The sequence below is a fragment of the Eucyclogobius newberryi genome, unplaced genomic scaffold, assembly GCF_026437365.1.
Source record: "Eucyclogobius newberryi isolate DKJ021-1_F unplaced genomic scaffold, fEucNew1.0.hap1 SCAF_8, whole genome shotgun sequence".
NCBI classification, from domain to species: Eukaryota; Metazoa; Chordata; class Actinopteri; order Gobiiformes; family Gobiidae; genus Eucyclogobius; species Eucyclogobius newberryi.
Genome location: NW_027316500.1, coordinates 27,674,555 through 27,695,419, shown reverse-complemented (window position 1 = coordinate 27,695,419; position 20,865 = coordinate 27,674,555). Strand labels below are relative to the sequence as shown.

At 45.8% G+C, this 20,865-nt stretch overlaps 1 protein-coding gene across 1 annotated transcript; it reads right to left on the bottom strand.

Moving 5' to 3' along the window:
• Window positions 1–15,463: 15,463 nt before the first annotated feature.
• Window positions 15,464–20,501, bottom strand: calm2a (calmodulin 2a (phosphorylase kinase, delta)). The gene is made up of 5 exons (XM_072436256.1): window positions 20,429–20,501; window positions 17,322–17,465; window positions 16,912–17,018; window positions 16,705–16,840; window positions 15,464–16,616 (listed from the first exon to the last, which is right to left on the bottom strand). The coding sequence occupies exons 2-5, from the start codon at window positions 17,389–17,391 to the stop codon at window positions 16,588–16,590; spliced, it is 342 nt and encodes a 113-aa protein (XP_072292357.1). The 5' UTR covers window positions 17,392–17,465; window positions 20,429–20,501; the 3' UTR covers window positions 15,464–16,587.
• Window positions 20,502–20,865: the final 364 nt, after the last annotated feature.

Below are 20,865 nucleotides of genomic sequence, written 5' to 3'. Positions count from 1 at the left end.
AAATTGAGTTGTGTGTCAAATTTCATATAATTTCGCAAAACTAAACATTTAACCTCCATATAAAATCTGTAGGGGGCGCTGTGGCGCCAAATTAATTAATTTCACTTCAAGTAGGTTTAGGGCAAAGAGTTTAACAACTGATTCTAATTTGACGCAATTCGGACTTTATCTGCGCAAAGGGCAGAAATGTTAAATTTGGGAGATTTTTCTGAAATTCTACCTAAAGTTTGCGGCTTCGCCGCACAGAGACCGTGACAGGGTCAATGTAATTTGAATAACTTTTGATGTCCCACTCCTCAGTAGCATTTTCACCAAATTTCAGCTTTTTAGGGCCAACGCCCTGGGAGGAGTTCGTAAAAGTACGACGTTTGGAAAAACTCTCGAGTCATGCTTAGCCATTTTTGAAGCAATATGGCCGACATTTGGTTGGGCGGACGGCGTTGCCGTGATAATATTTTTTACTTCTCTTGTCACCATCTACCTCTGCGCCAAATTTCATGATTCTACGATCAGATTTTTTTGGGGTCATTTCCTATCTCTCAATGCATTTTTGGTACATTTGGGGGCGCTGACGCGCCAATTTTTTATTTTAGAAAAGGGAAATAGCCAGAATGTAGAGAGGCACGATTTTTAGAGGTGTGCAAATTTTTGTGACATTTCGTCAATGTTCACTGGGTAAAAAATAGGGGGGTTGGTCCCGAGAAGAAGAAAGAAAGAAGAATAATATTCCGATGCGAAAACAATGTTTCCCATTTTTCAAATATCATAAACTATACATTTTCGGAAAGCGCTCGCGCTTTCCAACCTCATGGTGTGGGTCCCTGGTCACTGACGGGTACTTTCGTTAATTTTGAGTGGGCTCCGCCCACTTCGTGTTTTTGGCCCTCTATACAGTAATAATGTTCAATTTTTGCATTACATGCTTATATGCACGGAACATGCAAGAGATGGGGAACGTATTCGTGAGCTACTTAGGGCAAATGGGTGCTTTATATGGGGATGACGACCGTGAAGCGGTCGTCATCCCAATGTAAAGTGCTCGTTTAGTGCGCACTTTTGCACGGGCTTCGCCCGTTTACAACGGTAATGTTCCATTTTCCTACTACTAATTAGTATGCACGGGGCGTGCATGAGTGGAGGAGTGCGTTAGTGAGTGTTTGGAAGTGGGCAAGCGCTTTGCGCTCGATTTCGTGCGCACTATGTGCGCACTTTCGCAGCCGTGCTTCGCACGGCCTTACGAGATTAATAGGCCTCTCGCCAGCTTGTGGCGCTCGGACCTAATAAAACTTCTTCTTCAGCCCTAAAAATCCATAAACTGTATAAATGCATTCAGGATTTTTTGTGTATTAGTATTATTATTATTAGTATGGTAATATATATAGTAAGGCAAGGCAAGGCAAGTTTATTTGTAGAGCACATTTCATACACAAGGCAATTCAAAGTGCTTCACACAGCAGGAAAAATGCATTCAAATCACAAAGAAATTACAGAAATACAATAAAATTAACTAAATTAAAAATTATCAATCCAACTGATTTTCTAAACTAATAAAATCACAAACAAAAGAGAAGAGTGCAACGATAAAAATTAACTACAATAAAATTAACTAAATTAAAAATTATCAATCCAACTGATTTTCTAAACTAATAAAATCACAAACAAAAGAGAAGAGTGCAAAGAAAAAATCCTTTCAGTCATATGCGCAGCTAAACAAAACTGTTTTTAGCTTAGATTTGAACTTTGTCAGAGTAGAAGCCTGTCTCACATCTTCAGGAAGACTGTTCCAGATTTTAGCTGCATAAAACTGAAACGCAGATTCCCCATGTTTTGTCCTGACTCTGGGCTAGTAGTATAGTAATGTATAGTTTATGATATTTGAAAAAATGGGAAACATTGTTTTCGCATCGGAATATTATTCTTTCTTCTTTTTTTCTTTCTTTCTTTCTTCTTCTCGGGACCAACCCCCCTATTTTTCACCCAGTGAACATTGACGAAAAGTCAAAAAAATTTGCACACCTCTAAAAATCATGCCTCTCTACATTCTGGCTATTTCCCTTTTCTAAAATTAAAAAAATTGGCGCGTCAGCGCCCCCAAATGTACCAAAAATGCATTGAGAGATAGGAAATGACCCCAAAAAAATCTGATCGTAGAATCATGAAATTTGGCGCAGAGGTAGATGGTGACAAGAGAAGTAAAAAATATTATGACGGCAACGCCGTCCACCCAACCAAATGTCGGCCATATTGCTTCAAAACCAGCAGGAGGCCGGTCCATGTTTAGTCCTGACTCTGGCACCAGCAGGAGGCCGGTCCATGTTTAGTCCTGACTCTGGGCACCAGCAGGAGGCCGGTCCATGTTTAGTCCTGACTCTGGCACCAGCAGGAGGCCGGTCCATGTTTAGTCCTGACTCTGGACACCAGCAGGAGGCCGGTCCATGTTTAGTCCTGACTCTGGCACCAGCAGGAGGCCGGTCCATGTTTAGTCCTGACTCTGGACACCAGCAGGAGGCCGGTCCATGTTTAGTCCTGACTCTGGCACCAGCAGGAGGCCGGTCCATGTTTAGTCCTGACTCTGGCACCAGCAGGAGGCCGGTCCATGTTTAGTCCTGACTCTGGGCACCAGCAGGAGGCCGGTCCATGTTTAGTCCTGACTCTGGCACCAGCAGGAGGCCGGTCCATGTTTAGTCCTGACTCTGGCACCAGCAGGAGGCCGGTCCATGTTTAGCCCTGACTCTGGACAACAACATATGGCGGCGCGTGCACAACGCGCGGCTCAGCGTCTCTACAGATTTAGTGAAATAGTAGTTATCTGCCTACTTGTTTCAAGCATGCTCACTCAGAACTGTCCTGCAAACACTTTCTACAGCCGCCAGGAACTTTTGGACATCGGATCACAAAATGTGGACTACTTTATCGATGGACTACAACTTTTCCCAGAGATCGCTAGGACCACCGGGACAATCAACCCGGCTCCGCCGACCGGAAGTGCTCGCAGGCGGCGTCGAGACCGTAAACAAAGACGGGGTAAGAGAGCTGGGCTAAGGGCTAAGCTGAAGCTAACACCTCACCGGCTTTCCCTACCCAGCATTTTCCTCGCTAATGTACGGTCTCTGGCGAACAAAATGGATGAGCTACGACTGTGGATCACCACACACAAATGGATTACAGACTGCAATATCATGATTTTCACGGAAACGTGGCTCAACAACAGCGTTCCCGATGGCGTCATTGAGCTAGCTGGTCGCTACATGCTCCGGGCGGACAGAACAGCTGATGACTCCGGTAAGTCCAGAGGCGGGGGTCTGTGTGTCCATGTGAACAAAGCTTGGTGCACGGATACTGCCATCATCGGAAGTCATTGCTCACCTGACCTAGAATACCTTATGGTTAAGTGCAGACCGTTCTATCTGCCCAGGGAGTTTACATCTACAATTGTGACTGCAGCCTATATCCCACCCGATGCTAACGCTAAACTGGCAATGAAAGAACTGCTTGCTGCCATTAGCAAACAACAGACATCACATCCGGAGGCAGCCTTTATTGTTGCGGGTGACTTCAACCACTCCAACCTGAAGACTGTCCTCCCTAAATTTTATCAACATGTCTCCTGTCCTACAAGAGGAATCAAGACTTTGGACCATGTTTACACCAACATGGCTGCTGCTTACAAAGCAGTCCCCCTCCCCCACCTTGGACAGTCTGACCACCTCTCTTTGTTTTTAATCCCCAAGTACTCACCACTCATCAAACGTGTGAAACCCACAGTGAGGACAGTTAAAGTGTGGCCAGAGGGAGCAGACTCTGAACTACAGCAGCGGTTTGAACACACAGACTGGAGTGTGTTTGCTACCCAGACCACACTGGACTCCCACACGGACATTGACTCTTATGCCTCCTCTGTGCTGGACTTCATCAACACCAGCATCAACAGTGTCACCACTCACAAACAGATTACTACATTCCCGAACCAGAAGCCGTGGATGAACAGAGAAGTCCGCCTACTGCTGAAGGCACGTGATGCCGCCTTCAGATCTGGCGATGCACAGGCCTACTCTTCATCCAGAGCTGACCTGAAGAGGGGCATCAGGGAGGCCAAGCACAGCCACAAGCTAAGGATTGAGGAGCACTTTAAGAACAACTCCGATCCCCGACGCATGTGGCAGGGCATCCAGGCCATAACTGACTACAAACCCACCAACACCACCCCAACATCCAACGACGCCTCCTTCCTGGACGAGCTGAACAGCTTTTATGCTCGCTTTGAGAGGGATAACCAGGAGCCAGCCATTAAGGCTGTGCTCACGACAGGACACCAACCCCTCACACTCTCCCTCACCGACGTATCTGCTGCACTGAGTAGGACCAATGCACGTAAGGCTGCTGGCCCCGATGGCATCCCTGGACGTGTGCTCAGGACTTGTGCTGGGCAGCTAGCTGGGGTCTTGACTGACATTTTCAACCTGTCACTGGCCCAAGCAGCTGTACCCACATGCTTCAAAACCACCTCCATCGTGCCAGTGCCAAAACATTCCAAAGCTGAGAGCCTCAACGACTTCCGCCCTGTTGCACTCACCCCCACCATCATGAAGTGCTTCGAGAGGCTGGTCCTGGCTCACCTCAAAACCTGCCTACCACCCACACTGGACCCCTTCCAATTTGCCTACCGCCAGAATAGGAGCACGGAGGATGCCATCTCTACGGCATTACACTCCGCCCTTGCTCACCTGGACAATAACAACACCTATGTGAGAATGCTGTTCATTGACTTTAGCTCAGCATTCAACACCATCATCCCCTCCAAACTGATGACCAAACTCAGTGACCTGGGTATCGATGCTTCCCTCTGCAACTGGGTTCTGGACTTCCTAACCAACAGACCCCAGTTTGTTAAGCTGGAAAACCACACCTCCTCTACACTCATCCTGAACACCGGTGTCCCACAGGGCTGTGTGCTGAGTCCTCTCCTCTACTCCCTCTTCACCCACGACTGCACACCTGTACATGGTTCTAACACCATTGTCAAGTTTGCAGACGACACAACGGTGGTTGGCCTCATCAGCAACAACGATGAGACGGCGTATAGAGAAGAGGTTCAGCATCTGGCAGTGTGGTGCGCCGCCAACAACCTGGCTCTCAATACCAAGAAGACCAAAGAGCTCATCGTGGACTTCAGGAAGAAGAGTGGCACACACACCCCCATCCTTATCGACGGGACGGAGGTCGAGCGTGTCACCAGCTTCAAGTTCCTGGGTGTCCACATCTCCGAGGATCTCTCTTGGTCTCTCAACACCTCAACCCTGGTCAAGAGGGCACACCAGCGTCTCTTCTTCCTGAGGAGGTTGAAGAAGGCCCACCTGTCTCCTCTGATCTTGGTGAACTTTTACCGCTGCACCATTGAGAGCATCCTTACCAACTGTGTCTCAGTATGGTATGGCAGCTGCTCTGCTGCGGACCGGAAGTCACTCCAGAGGGTGGTGAAAACCGCCCAACGCATCACAGGTTCCTCACTCCCCTCCATTGAGACTGTCCAGAGCAAGAGGTGTCTGCGGAGGGCGCGCAGCATCGTCAGAGACAGCTCTCACCCCAGCCACCAACTGTTTGCCCTCCTCCCCTCCGGGAGGCGCTACAGGGTGCTCCGTTCCCGGACCAGTAGGTTCAGGAAAAGCTTCCTCCCTGCAGCGGTCATCCTGCTGAACTCTCTACCTCAATGTCCCCCCCCCCCCCACACACACACACAGACATGCACATACAGAGACTGTAGACTGCCACACACACACACAGTGATTGTGGACAACTGCTTATACCCCATACTGCCCCCTACTGTACATTCTGTATTTATTCACTGATTTACTTTACATACTCTGCACTTTTAACTGCTGTTTTGCACTTCTGGTTGAAGCTAACTGCATTTCGTTGTCTTAGTACCTGTACTCTGTGCAATGACAATAAAGTTGAATCCAATCCAATCCATCCAATCCAACAGGAGGCCGGTCCATGTTTAGTCCTGACTCTGGCACCAGCAGGAGGCCGGTCCATGTTTAGTCCTGACTCTGGACACCAGCAGGAGGCCGGTCCATGTTTAGTCCTGACTCTGGCACCAGCAGGAGGCCGGTCCATGTTTAGTCCTGACTCTGGGCACCAGCAGGAGGCCGGTCCATGTTTAGTCCTGACTCTGGCACCAGCAGGAGGCCGGTCCATGTTTAGCCCTGATTCTGGACACCAGCAGGAGGCCGGTCCCTGAGGTCCTCAAAGTCCGAGATGGTTCATATGGCACTAACATGTCAGAGATGTACTTTGGTGCTAGGCCATGGAGAGACTTGTGCACAAGCAGAGCTGCTTTAAAGTCTACTGCTTTAAAGTCTAGACCCAACGTTGCTGCTCCCTAAGAGTGCACACGCTTTTTTGCTCGCTCCGCTTGCTATCGCTGCTTTCCTTATTTATTTTGCTTTTTAATCAGTTTTTGTCTTCCAAACATTTTTGCTTTAGACTTTTTCAAGTAAACCAAGGATTTTAAGAACATTTTTCCAGTTTTAACGACATATCTGACGCCAGCGACATGTCCGTGAGAAGAAGGGAGAAAGACTGTGAACGCTGTCGGAAATATCAACAAGAAATTAATGAGCTGAAAACACGGATATTTGTTTTGGAATCTGAAAACGTTCTTCACGATACCATTCCTGTGTCAACCGACGGTAAGAAGAGCACACTTTTTACAAGAAAAACTGCTACTTTCAACCTAAACCGCAGTGACTCTGTGTTGTTTCCAAAACTGTCTAAAAACCAGAAAGACCAGGCTGTTTCTTGGAACAAACTTGGAGCAAAGCCTAAACGATACAAAGATAACGTGAAGTCACCTAAAATACAGCTCACCAACAGATTTTTACCACTTTCAGAGATGGAATCAAATGAAAAAAGGAAAGATGACGTGGCCAAAATACAGCGAGGAGGATCTGTGCCAGGAGCCAAGGTCACGGAGATTGTTTTAGTTGGGGACGGCGCGATAAGTCATGTGACGCATGAAAAGATAAACACACATTCTTTTCCAAGCGCCACTGTTTCTGAGATAACGTCACTCCTTCAAAATATTATGGCTAAGCATGGAGGAGCTAAACAGCTGATTGTGCACGTGGGTGCAGTGGACATGCGGCGGGAACAGACTGAAGTTTTGAAAAAAGACTTCTTGAAGTTATTCGACGTGCTTGATAAAATGGAAATCAAAACATTCATAAGTGGACCTCTTCCAAACATCGACAGGAGGATAAACAAGTTTAGCCGGCTTCTTCAGCTGAACACATGGCTGTCCAAAGAGTGTTCCCCGAGAGGACTACACTATATTGAGAACTTCTATCTATTCTGGAAACGAGAGGACCTGTTTAAGAGAAATGCCCCCCACCTATGCAGAGGTGGAGTGAGGGTGCTGACAGAGAACCTGCTCCACGCTCTGAGGCATTGGACTGGGCCTGGACAGGGTCCTGAGCAGATAGTTAGAGAAGAGAGGAATGAGAGAAGAATTCCTGCTCCATCAGCCAGAGACCGAGCCAATGTTTCAACATCAAAAGCACCACAACCTCAGCCTCCACCAAAGGATTCATCAGCAGCTTTTCCACCACCACCAGCAAAGGATTCAGCTCCAGCTGCTCCACATTCACCTCCACCGCCTCCAGCAAAGGAACAATCTTCAAAGGCCTTGGACCCATCTGTGACAAGCCCAACAACATCCCTGTCATCGCCCCTGCCTTCACACCAGCCCTGGGTTCCCCCTGCAACATCTACTCCCACTAAAGATTCATCATTCTCCTTCTCATCTCCACTCTCACCCATGGGCCTTCCCAGCCATTTTGAAAGTCTGATCAAATCAGGCATTAAGATGGCTCCACTCACGCCCAATATAGCAAGGGCTATGCCGACTACACCAACAAAAGCCCCACCACCCATCCCCCCTCGCCTCTCACCTGGTCCCAAACTCTCCTTGGCTACAAAAGCCCCACCACCCATCCAACCTCGCCTTTCACCTGGTATCTCCCATAGCTAGGATGCACTGGGTCTCAGCGTTGCCGGGACTTATTGTCACATTAAAAATCAAACCAACCGGGGCCCTATGTAAAAAGAGCCCCCCCTAGTGCTATTTCTGTAGTCACATCATCACACAGATGGAAAAACAAAATGCGAGTCAGGCCCAATCTGAGAAATGTGATTCATATTCCCTGTGAAAAGATAAAGCCCAATCTCACTGAAACTAGTCTGAAACTTGCTGTGCTAAATGTCAGATCCTTATGTAACAAATCTCTCTTAATTAATAATTGTATTTCTTCTTATAATCTTGATTTTATGTTTTTAACTGAAACATGGCTTGACAAAAACACAGGAAATGTAGTTCTGATAGAATCTGCTCCACCCAACTTTAAGTTTGAATCTGAAACACGAGAAAACAAAAAAGGGGGTGGAGTCTGTGCTGTCTTTAGAGATGAAATAATTACCCGCAGGTTGTCTTTTGGGGTGTTTTCATCATTTGAGTATGTATCCTTTAAAATGGAGCTAAAACGGTCTCCATCCATTCTCTTCATTGTTTTATACAAGCCTCCCCAGCACTGCCAAAGTTTTATTGATGATTTTACTGAGATGCTCTCAGTCATATGCACAGACTTTGATGGTTTGGTCATTACAGGTGATTTCAATGTGCATGTTGATAATATTTGTGACAGAAACGCTAAAGAGCTTGATGCTGTCCTTGAAACCTTCAGTCTTACTCAGCATGTGAGAGGCCCCACCCACAGCAAAGGACACACTCTAGATCTCATAATTACAAAGGGGGTAAATATTTCAAATGTTAATGTGATCGATGTTGCTCTGTCTGATCATTTCTGTGTCTTCTTTGACCTGTCTGTTTCTCCCCAACCTCCGGTTGGTCCTGCAGTTGTTCAGAGGAGACACATAAGTGATGGCACAGGTGCACTGTTTATGGAAATGATAAACTTTGAAAATGTCTCATGTTCTAATGTAAATGATTTGTTGAACTCTGTTACATCTAGTGTTTTGAATGTTCTGGACACCATCGCCCCTATAAAAGGCTAAAATGGTTAAAAATAAGCAGAAGGCGCCGTGGAGAAATGATGATTCGGTCAGGGCACAGAAAAGGGAGTGCCGCAGGGCCGAACGGAAATGGCGCAAGTCAAAGCTCCAGGTTCAAAAAGAGATTTACAAAGAAAAGCTGAACATGTACAACCTAATCTTATGTAGAACTAGGGAAAGATATTTTTCTGAAATAATTGGAAGCTGCAGTAACAACTCGCGTGTCCTGTTTGCCACAGTAAACAGATTAACAAACCCTCCAGCTCAGCTGCCGTTAGAACTCATTTCCACATCCAAGTGTAATGAGTTTGCATTATTCTTTAATGACAAAGTTCAGGGCATTAAAAATGCTATAAATCCCACAATGCAAAAAATTACCCTAAAACCACCAAGACACTTAGAGCTAACTCACTTTGCACCAGTAACTGACAAAACTGTCCATGAGATCATCACCAGTCTGAGTTCATCTACATGCTGCCTTGATGTGTTACCCACCAGATTTCTAAAGTCTGTGCTGAACAGTTTGTTAGCACCACTCACTCACATAGTTAACATGTCGCTTCAATCTGGAACATTCCCAATGTCTTTGAAAACTGCGGTCATAAAGCCTCTCCTAAAGAAGAGCAGTCTTGATGCCGCAGTACTGAGTCATTACCGGCCCATCTCTAATCTGCCATTTTGGGGCAAAGTCCTTGAAAAGGTTGTTTACCAACAGCTCACAGATTTCCTCTTAATAAACAACTCATTTGATGTTTTTCAGTCAGGTTTTAGACCTCATCACAGCACTGAGACTGCTCTTGTCAAGGTGACAAATGACATCCGCCTGAACACTGACACGGGCAAAGCCTCAGTCTTAATTCTGTTAGATCTGAGTGCTGCTTTTGACACTGTCGATCATGGGATCCTCTTACAGAGACTAGAGGACTGGGTGGGCATCACTGGCACTGCCCTAAACTGGTTAAGGTCCTATCTGGAAGACAGGAAGTACTTTGTTGAAATTGGTAGCTGTGTCTCAGACCACATGACCCTGACCTGTGGAGTGCCCCAAGGGTCAGTCCTGGGTCCCCTTCTGTTCAACCTCTACATGCTGCCGTTGGGTCAGTTGAATGTGTCCTATCACAATTATGCAGACGACACTCAGATCTATGTTTCACTATCGGCAGGTGACTATGGACCAGTAGATTCACTCTGTCACTGCATCCAACAGATCAGTTTGTGGAGGCAAAACAACTTTCTCCAGCTGAACTCAGACAAGACTGAAATAATCGTTTTTGGCCCACAGAAACAAAGAGAAAGTGTTAGCGATCACCTCCAGAGTCTCGCTCTAAAACCTACAAACCAAATTAGAAATCTGGGGGTAATAATGGACTCAGACTTGAACTTTAATAGCCACGTCAAATCAATAACATCAGCAGCTTTTTACCATCTAAAAAACATTGCCAAAATCAAAAATATAGTGTCAAAACCAGATTTAGAGAGACTTATCCATGCGTTTGTCTCCAGTAGATTAGACTACTGTAACGGCCTGCTCACTGGTCTCTCCAAACGAGCTGTAAAACAGCTGCAGTACATCCAGAACGCTGCTGCTCGGGTCCTGACTAGAACCAGGAAGTATGATCACATTAGTCCTGTTCTCAGGTCTCTGCACTGCCCCCTGTGGCTCAGAGAATAGACTTTAAAGCAGCTCTGCTTGTGTACAAGTCTCTCCATGGCCTAGCACCAAAGTACATCTTGGATATGTTAGTGCCATATGAACCATCTCGGACTCTGAGGACCTCAGGGACCGGCCTCCTGCGGGTGCCCAGAGTCAGGACTAAACATGGGGAATCTGCGTTTCAGTTTTATGCAGCTAAAATCTGGAACAGTCTTCCTGAAGATGTGAGACAGGCTTCAACTCTGACAATGTTCAAATCTAAGCTTAAAACAGTTTTGTTTAGCTGTGCATATGACTGAAAGGATTTTTTCTTTGCACTCTTCTCTTTTGTTTGTGATTTTATTAGTTTAGAAAATCAGTTGGATTGATAATTTTTAATTTAGTTAATTTTATTGTATTTCTGTAATTTCTTTGTGATTTGAATGCATTTTTCCTGCTGTGTGAAGCACTTTGAATTGCCTTGTGTATGAAATGTGCTCTACAAATAAACTTGCCTTGCCTTCTCTCATTCTCTGAGCCACAGGAGCCAGTGCAGAGACCTGAGAACAGGACTAATGTGATCATACTTCCTGGTTCTAGTCAGGACCCGAGCAGCAGCGTTCTGGATGTACTGCAGCTGTTTTAATCTACTGGAGACAAACGCATGGATAAGTCTCTCCAAATCTGGTTTAGACACTATATTTTTGATTTTGGCAATGTTTTTTAGATGGTAAAAAGCTGCTGATGTTATTGATTTGACGTGGCTGTTAAAGTTCAATTCTGAGTCCATTATTACCCCCAGATTTCTAACTTGGTTTGTAGGTTTTAGAGCGAGACTCTGGAGGTGACCGCTAACACTTTCTCTTTGTTTCTGTGGGCCAAAAACGATTATTTCAGTCTTGTCTGAGTTTAGCTGGAGAAAGTTGTTTTGCATCCACACACTGATCTGTTGGATGCAGTGACAGAGTGAATCCACTGGTCCATATTCACCTGCTGACAGTGAAACATAGCTCTGACTCGTCTGCATAATTATGATAGGACACATTTTCACTGCGTATCAATTTAAAACCACTTAAATGTGGTAATCTGCCTCTCTTTCCCCGTCGTGTTTGGGCTCCGTCTTCCCTCACGTTCAACATTCACTTAAAGTCATCTGGACACTGTTTTTGATCTATTTTGAAAGGGTAATTAGTTGTTGGCGGCCTGAACACTCAGTCTCTTCTAGTTTATGTTCGAATGCAGAAGGAGTTTGGCTCCGGCCCATAAAGAGCGCCAAACAACCGACTTTATTCGAGACGTTCCAACCACAGTCACAAATCGAAACAAAATCTATAAAAACGACTTTTATCTCGGACACATGAGAGTTTAGTTCTTCGCTTGGTGATTGAATCCAAACCTTTTTCAGTGTCACTTTTATGCAAAATCATAGAGACAGCTTTGATATGTTGAAGGAATACGACTCCTTTGGCTTGGAAAAACAGAATATTTATAGGCATTTACAATTAAGAAGTTATTATAATAAAGAAATAAAACAAAGCAACAATTATTACAACCCTCCGACTGCAATATTTAAGGCAAACAAATCAGAACTTTCAAGCGGAATGATATCTATAAATGTATTAATGACCTGGACAGCCAATCTACCAAATAAATTGAAATGAAATGGGAAATTTTAGAGGGTCATTTTGTTTTGACGGCTAAACAATGGGAAAATGTCAGAAAATGTCCGCACGTCACAATGGGAGACCACAAGAATCACATGACTTGGAAAGCTGTTGGAAGAATGTGTCAGGTTTGTTCATAACACCATGTCAGACGTGCTCATTACTCGCAGGGAAAAGCGGAACGTTGGAGAGGCTGTGGCGGGAGTCGCATCGTTACCGTGTGTTCCGGGACCGTCCTGTCGCTGAAAAATACTGGACGGGAATGAACGAGGCACTGCAGACTGTTGACATCCCGCTCAATTTCAGAACTGTTTATTTGGGCCTCAAAACCCCTGCAAAGGACACAACAAATGGATACTCAACCTGCTGAAAATGGACAAAATGGACTAAAAAACTGGACTAAATGGGACTTTCTTGTTTCTCTGGACGCCTCACTTTCCTTCATTCTCTTTTTCAGTTTTCAGTTTTTGTTAATTTGTTTCTCCCCCGTCTCGTCTCGTTTGTTTGGGTCATTTCAGGCGTTTTGATTCAGAAAAATGCTGTAAAGAGCCGCCAAGGAGAGAGGTTGCGGTCGGTTCGGGCGGAGTGTTGATTTGAGAACGGAAAAACACGTTCTTGAGTTGAGAAATGTGGCCAATCTCGCAAAGAAAAATGAAAAACAAAAACAGAGGAGAGCGCTCAAAAGCGAGATCTGTCTGGTGTTCCGGCGAAGTGGACAAGGCTCGGATAAAGACTGAACCGAAGACAGAACGCAGCCTCGAGATTCACATACTGCGTAATTAACAGGTTTTTTTCCCTTTTCAAATAAGCAGGCTGCCACGGCACTTCCTGCGGCCGCCAGAGTCCCTTTTAGTTCTGTGATAATTGGTTTTGACAAGAAGAGAGCCACTTGTGTCATCGATTCGCACCTAAAAAACACTGTGGGTAGTGTGTCTCTGACTGACTCTGACAAATGTTACCCTAAAGCCCCACTGCGCAACATTTCAGTCACCAAACTAACAGCGTTTGTACATTAGAGGTGTTATTGCTGCTCTAAAAACGAATCCACTGAGAAAAAGACTTCATAATACGTTTTAAATGCAGAGACTTGACTGTTGAATCAGTCAAAATAAAGTAGTTTTTAATTTTATATTTGAACGAGAGAAAAAAGATCCATATTTAAACATTTTAACGTCTATGTTTAATTGTGTGTTGAATGTTTTGAGACAATGCTCATAATCTTGCTGTATTATCCAACGATACTACTGTTAAATAACGAATAAAGGTCTGTAGCATGAGACGAATGAGGAAAAAACACAAAAATCATTCATTTACGCACTTTTCATTTGCTTGGAAGAAGACTTGGGTATAAATGTCACCTTTGCGGATCATAACGGAAACTGCAAAAATTAAACTTGAACCTCACATGTTGACCTTTCAATGGTTTGAATACCGGACTTTCCGAAGTATAAATCGCACCAGCCAAAAAATGCATAATAGAGAAGAAAAACACATATATAAGTCGCACTGGAGTATAAGTCGCATTTTTGGGGGAAATTTATTTGATAAAGTCCAAGACCAAGAACAGACATTTAATCTTGAAATGCAGTTTAAAATAATAACAGATGAGAGAACATGGTGAACAGGTGTACGTATGCTAACGCTAACACCTTCAGCTACACGAGGCACAGACAGAACTGTGGTAAGTGTCTGGTATGTTAACGTAACATATGAACAGTTATTCAGATAACTATAGCATAAAGAACATGCTAACAAGTTTACCAAAGCATCAGTTTTACCCCAAATCACTAAATCCATTGAATTCTTCTTCCTCTGTGTCACTTCTAAACAACTCCACAAACTCCAGAGGAAGAGGAAGTGCAGATTCTTCTTCTGCGTCACTTAGAGCCTGGAGCGCCCTCTTATGGTTGTCAGTGTGAAAATAAAGAATAATATCACATATAAGTCGTTCTGGAGTATAAGTCGCACCCCGGCCAAAACTGTGAAAAAAGTCCCGGAAATAGTCGTGAATGAGCAGTGGGCGTGGCTAGGGGGGTAGGTGAAAACGTAACTATTCAGAGCACGGGATCATTACAACCATGACACATTAGCGCAGCAGTAAAACGTACACTTTGCTCCGTCGATGTATAAGTAGTGCTGGAATCGAGAGGCTACAGTAGCGCCGGCGCTATTTACAGCAGGGAAGCGAAATGTGGGCGTGAAATGATTGAATTGTGGGAAGAACATAGTGGACCAGAAGCGCCTATAGCTGCAGGAAATCACATCGCCAAAAGGCCCTTCTTTTGGCTAATGTGATGTCATCTGTAGAGCAGCGGGTCCCAAAAGCAGGTCCACGGTCACACTTCACGCATAAAGAACTACAATTTACATCATGCAGTATGTTTGTTTAAATATACTACTATAAACTTATGACTAACTTTGGTTTTGGGGCAGAGCTTTAAAGAACAAGGTTAATACGTTTTAAACCCTGTTAAAACCTCTACATAATTACTCAAGACAATCGTGACTCTTTTGGCTCTCAATGTGAATCAAATATACACTAAATTTGTGTTAAATATTCACAAATACAACTTAAAGATGCACTGTGTAACTTCTCTGGTGCAGATGGTATTGCTTTGCCAGGGATGTTCCACAGTACGGCATTAAACTTCAGTTAATGTAATACTCGGAAAAAAAATTGTTACTCCCCTCCACAGATCTGAAGTTTGGACTGAGAGTCACTTGCTTTTATAGAGAAGTTTAATGCCATAATGCGGGACAATCCAGGCAAAGCAATGACATGTTAAAGAGCACAGACGAGGCATTAATGAACAATATTTTAGTATTTGTTGAATTGGGCCATAATTTAAAGAAAAAAAGCCAGTTTTATATTTAAAGCACAAAGCTGGGGTCTATCTGCAAGTGCACGTCTGCATGAAATATTTTAATTAGAAGTAAATTAGCCATATGTGTGCGAGATGCTCCAAATGTGGGATCGTCCACAGGGAGAATCACACGCATGAGCGAGTTCCCCCGCAGAGGAGTCATAACCTCACACGAACTCTTCAAAAAACCCAAGCTCAACACGGCGTAAACAAGAGGCGGTGCACAGCCCAGATCCACAATAGAGCTTTATTGTCATTCATCAAAGTAACAAACTTTGTATCTCTGCAAGCTACTGTAACAAACTCGATCAGAACGTAAAGAAATGAACAGGAAAAGCTCTATTTACACCATGAGTTCTCAGATGTTCCATCACCTGCGCCTCGTGATGACGGACGGGAGCAAATGCCAAATGTTTTTTTTTCCTGCTAAGACGTGGTTTGTGGAGGTGTGGTCAGATTGAGGGCCCGGCGGTGGTCAGAGCGGACGTCACAGTTCACCGTGAGGTCGGCTGAGGACTGCGCTTAGGTCCCGGTGTTGGACGGGTCTGATTGGAGCTGGACATTAAGAGGCATTGGCTGATGCTCCTCAGTGCATTGGGAAGTCACAGGGTCAATTTAAAGCAAACATTTACTGCAGGCGATTAACAGAAGAAAAAGCCCTTTCAAAAATGGAGCATCTCGATACAAAAAGAAAAAAAAAAAAGGGAATTATTACAACTCAAGGAGAAAAGACAATTTTCAAATCCGGGTAGGTTGTAAATTTTATTGGAAAACAAAAATATACAACTTGGAATGGATTGTTGAGGCATGACCAGAGGCCACTTAAAAATGAAAATAAAAAGTAGTGAGCAAAACATTAAAAAGCATGTTTAAGATTAGTCGTTGGTGGTAATATAGAACAGCAGATACAAAAAGAGTTTGTACGAGTACCGAGGAGATACACCCGTGTCATTTTTTGCAGTAGTGCAATGCTGAGAGATTTCCATATATATATATACTTTGTCCGTAGTCCATGCAGAGTTCAAATTCCTCTACATCGTTTCCATGCCAACAGTGTTGACAGGTTTCCAATGTCGCAATGCACGGCGGGGGGCCCCGAGCTCGAGCGCAGGAACGCCGTCCCGAAACCTCTCCGGCTCCCAGGGGCCCCCGCGGGCTTCGGGTTGTACGACCATCGCGTCACTCCAAAAAACACCATGACAGCAAAAGAAAAGGGACATGGGGACAAGAGCCTATGCAGTTTACATGCAGTTCCTTTGGACAGCGGAGGGGGCGGGGCCAGGGGGCTATTAAGATTTTACAGATAAATTACAAAGAAAAAGGCAAATTATTTATATACGAAATCTGTACAAGGCCTTCACTTCGCCGTCATCATTTGTACAAACTCTGTGGGGCAAAGAGGAGGGGCTTTAGTGACAAGGCGCAAAAAGACGCATCGACCCGTTTACGACGACGGGCGAAAACGCCAACGAACCTTCATAGTTGACTTGTCCGTCGCCGTCGATGTCTGCTTCTCTGATCATCTCGTCCACCTCCTCGTCGGTCAACTTCTCTCCCAGGTTTGTCATCACGTGGCGGAGCTCGGCGGCGCTGATGTATCCGTTTCCGTCCTGGGAGCGAGAAAAAAGGAGGCGGCGGTGAAGAACGAGAAACTTACAAGAACGAAGTAAGGTTTGCGTACCTTGTCGAAAACGCGGAATGCTTCTCTGATCTCCTCCTCGCTGTCTGTGTCCTTCATCTTCCGTGCCATCATGGTGAGGAACTCTGGGAAGTCTATCGTTCCGTTACCTGCGAAACGACGCCTTTGTTTAGAGACATTTCATGAATGTAGTTGTAAAATAAAGTGTGAAAATGTATTTGAACTCATTGAACTGGACTAAAGGTTGACAAACATTAACCCTTCCATTTCTGACTGGTTTCAATACTTTTGTTTGCAGACGGACCAAGAAACATGAAATTACACCTTAAATAAGCCGTGAATTCTACTGCAAAGTCAGATCATCATCAATCTAGGTTAATTTTCTCTATTTTGCCGGCGTGGTTGCAGTTTAAACAGACTTTTCTAGCGTGTTCGAGTGTCTAAAGTCTCACCGTCGGCGTCCACCTCGTTGATCATGTCCTGCAGCTCCGCCTCCGTGGGATTCTGGCCGAGCGAGCGCATCACGGTGCCCAGCTCTTTGGTGGTGATGGTGCCGTCGCCGTCTTTGTCGAAGAGCGAGAACGCCTCTTTGAACTCTGCCGTCACAAGGGAAGAGGAGCGAGGCTTTTAGTGCTTTTTGGATTTGACAGCTGGAGCGTCCCCCCCAGAAGTGCTGCAGGGAACGGAACACAATCCTGACAAGACGGAACGTGCCAGAACGCCAACCGGTTCAACTTCTGCCCTTTGGAACCTCGTGGGTTTCGTTCACGTGGCATTTCCTCGATATGGACGCCAGAATGAAAACTTTAACCGTCTTAAAAAGATGTTGTTTTGACCGTTTAATCCATCGTTTCATCTCTAGAAACACAATTATCTGCACGTGATCAGTGGATTTCTCATTATTATAAAAGGCTTAGCTTTACTGGATGGATTAAATAAGGCGAGACATGAAAGCACGTCTCGAACGTTAAATAAAAGCTCAGAGGAAACAATTGCGGGTCTTGCATAACGAGTCTCTTATCTTTCAAGCAGCTGTCAATCACTCAAACACAACAGTGCTTAAAACGTCGCTCTCGTTTCAGACGTGGACCCGCTCCGACTCCGGCAGCAGCAGGCCTGGTGTTTTGGGTCATAACTCGTGCCATTTCTGGTCCAAACAACAAAGCAGAGCGATGCGGGTGGCACGAGGACGGGGCGAAGGAGGAGGGGCCGCGACAACGACACGCTCCTCAACAGAGACGAGGCCAACGGCGTGTGGCACATTGTCCACATGAGCTACATCCTACCCTCGCGTTTGTGGGTCAAGCGCAGCACGAACCCACAAACGATCAACCACGTCTACTAAAAAGGTCGAGTAACTAGAAAAGCATTTTGATATGGCTTTTAAAATTTAGTGAAGCTGCAAAAACTTGGCTTTTTTTTTAGAGAGAAAGACTTGTCCCTGCAAAAGATCTGACTCTTTCACCGTTTTGATATTAGAATATTTAGTTTTAGTAATATTTAGCAGTTTTACAAAGAAACTACTCAAATCATGCAAAAAGTAATTAGAGCAAAATTCTCATTGTATTGAGCTGAACCCTTATCCCTTGCTCTAATCTAAATTTACTGAGCTTGGGATTTTAACCCAAACCATGTAAATCTTCAGTGAGCCTCAAGAGGAAAGTCCTTAAAACGTCTAAACACTGCTCTATTATTTACAAAAGACACCTCAGACAAATCCTCTACAACTCTAGTTTTTAAGATTAGCTGTGTTTTAGTCTCTTGTACAAAAACAAAAAAACGCTGCTCCCAACGCTACAGCACTGGCAACATCACCATGGAGACGAAGCTTTTCAAAACTAGAGCAAAAACAAGCGGGGAGTGGAGCTTATGAAACCAGTGGAAGAAGCAGCACTGACAAGCATCAACACAGCCATTTGCACTTAACCAGACAATGCTCCTATGTACACACCGTAAGCCTACACACACGTGCAGGCAGGACAGACACACACGCGCAGGCCAGACACACACGCGCAGGCAGGACCCACACGCGCAGGCAGGACCCACACGCGCAGGCAGGACCCACACGCGCAGGCAGGACCCACACGCGCAGGCAGGACACACACGCGCAGGCAGGACACACACGCGCAGGCAGGACACACACGCGCAGGCAGGACACACACGCGCAGGCAGGACACACACGCGCAGGCAGGACACACACGCGCAGGCAGGACACACACGCGCAGGCAGGACACACACAACACGCGCAGGCAGGACACACACACGCACACACAGGCAGGAGGCAGGACACACACACACACACACACAAGGCAGGAGGCAGGACACACACACACACACACACACACAAGGCAGGAGGCAGGACACACACACACACACACACACAGGCAGGAGGCAGGACACACACACACACACACACACACACACAGGCAGGAGGCAGGACACACACACACACACACAGGCAGGAGGCAGGACACACACACACACACACAAGCAGGAGGCAGGACACACACACACACACACGGCAGGAGGCAGGACACACACACACACAAGGCAGGAGGCAGGACACACACACACAAGGCAGGAGGCAGGACACACACACACACACACACACACGGCAGGAGGCAGGACACACACACACACAAGGCAGGAGGCAGGACACACACACACACACACACACAGGAGGCAGGACACACACACACACACACACACACAAGGCAGGACACACACACACACACACAAGGCAGGAGGCAGGACACACACACACACACACAAGGCAGGAGGCAGGACACACACACACACACAAGGCAGGAGGCAGGACACACACACACACACACACACGGCAGGAGGCAGGACACACACACACACACACACGGCAGGAGGCAGGACACACACACACACACACAAGGCAGGAGGCAGGACACACACACACAAGGCAGGAGGCAGGACACACACACACAAGGCAGGAGGCAGGACACACACACACAAGGCAGGAGGCAGGACACACACACACACACACAAGGCAGGAGGCAGGACACACACACACACACAAGGCAGGAGGCAGGACACACACACACACACAAGGCAGGAGGCAGGACACACACAAGGCAGGAGGCAGGACACACACACACACACACACAAGGCAGGAGGCAGGACACACACACACACACACACAAGGCAGGAGGCAGGACACACACACACACACAAGGCAGGAGGCAGGACACACACACACACACAAGGCAGGAGGCAGGACACACACACACACACACACAAGGCAGGAGGCAGGACACACACACACACACACACACGGCGGCCGGCAGCGAAAACGCTTCCAGATGACATCATTTTACGACATAGCAACCGGTAAAATGCAAAATTTTCCATGAGCAAGTCTTCTGGGCCGCACAGACCGGCTCATTCATTCACGTTTTATGAGCCGTCGCGTAGAGCGCCTTAAAAGGTAAAAGTGTAAATCCACGGAGCGAGAGCCCGAGACGCTAGGATCCATATGACACGGCACTTTGTAGGACATGAAGAGGAGATCAATGCAGCCATGGCTTACCGGCAATCTGCTCCTCTGTAAGCTGGTCGGCCTGAAAAATAATACACAGAGCAATTAGAGATAAAGACACGGGCGCAAAACATGTACAGAGCTGAACGGGCCAAGAAGGTGGGACACTGGCAACTCCGAGCACACGCAAGACACATGGAACAAGGCGTTGGCAAGATGGACATTACATGATACATTATATTTAGAGCCATATTTCAAGAATGCAGCAAGAATGTGCTATAAGTTGCCCGTAAAACGTCTTGGTCAATGTTCATATATAATCGCAAAAAAAGTCCATACAAGTGCAGAAATCTCACGTATTAACCTATTTGTGAGACTTATCGGTCCGATTGGGGCCATTTTTTTTTTATCATTTTAACTACAAATTACACACGAAAACTGCAATATTTGCCATTTTTCGATACATTTCCGTGTAAATTATAAATTCA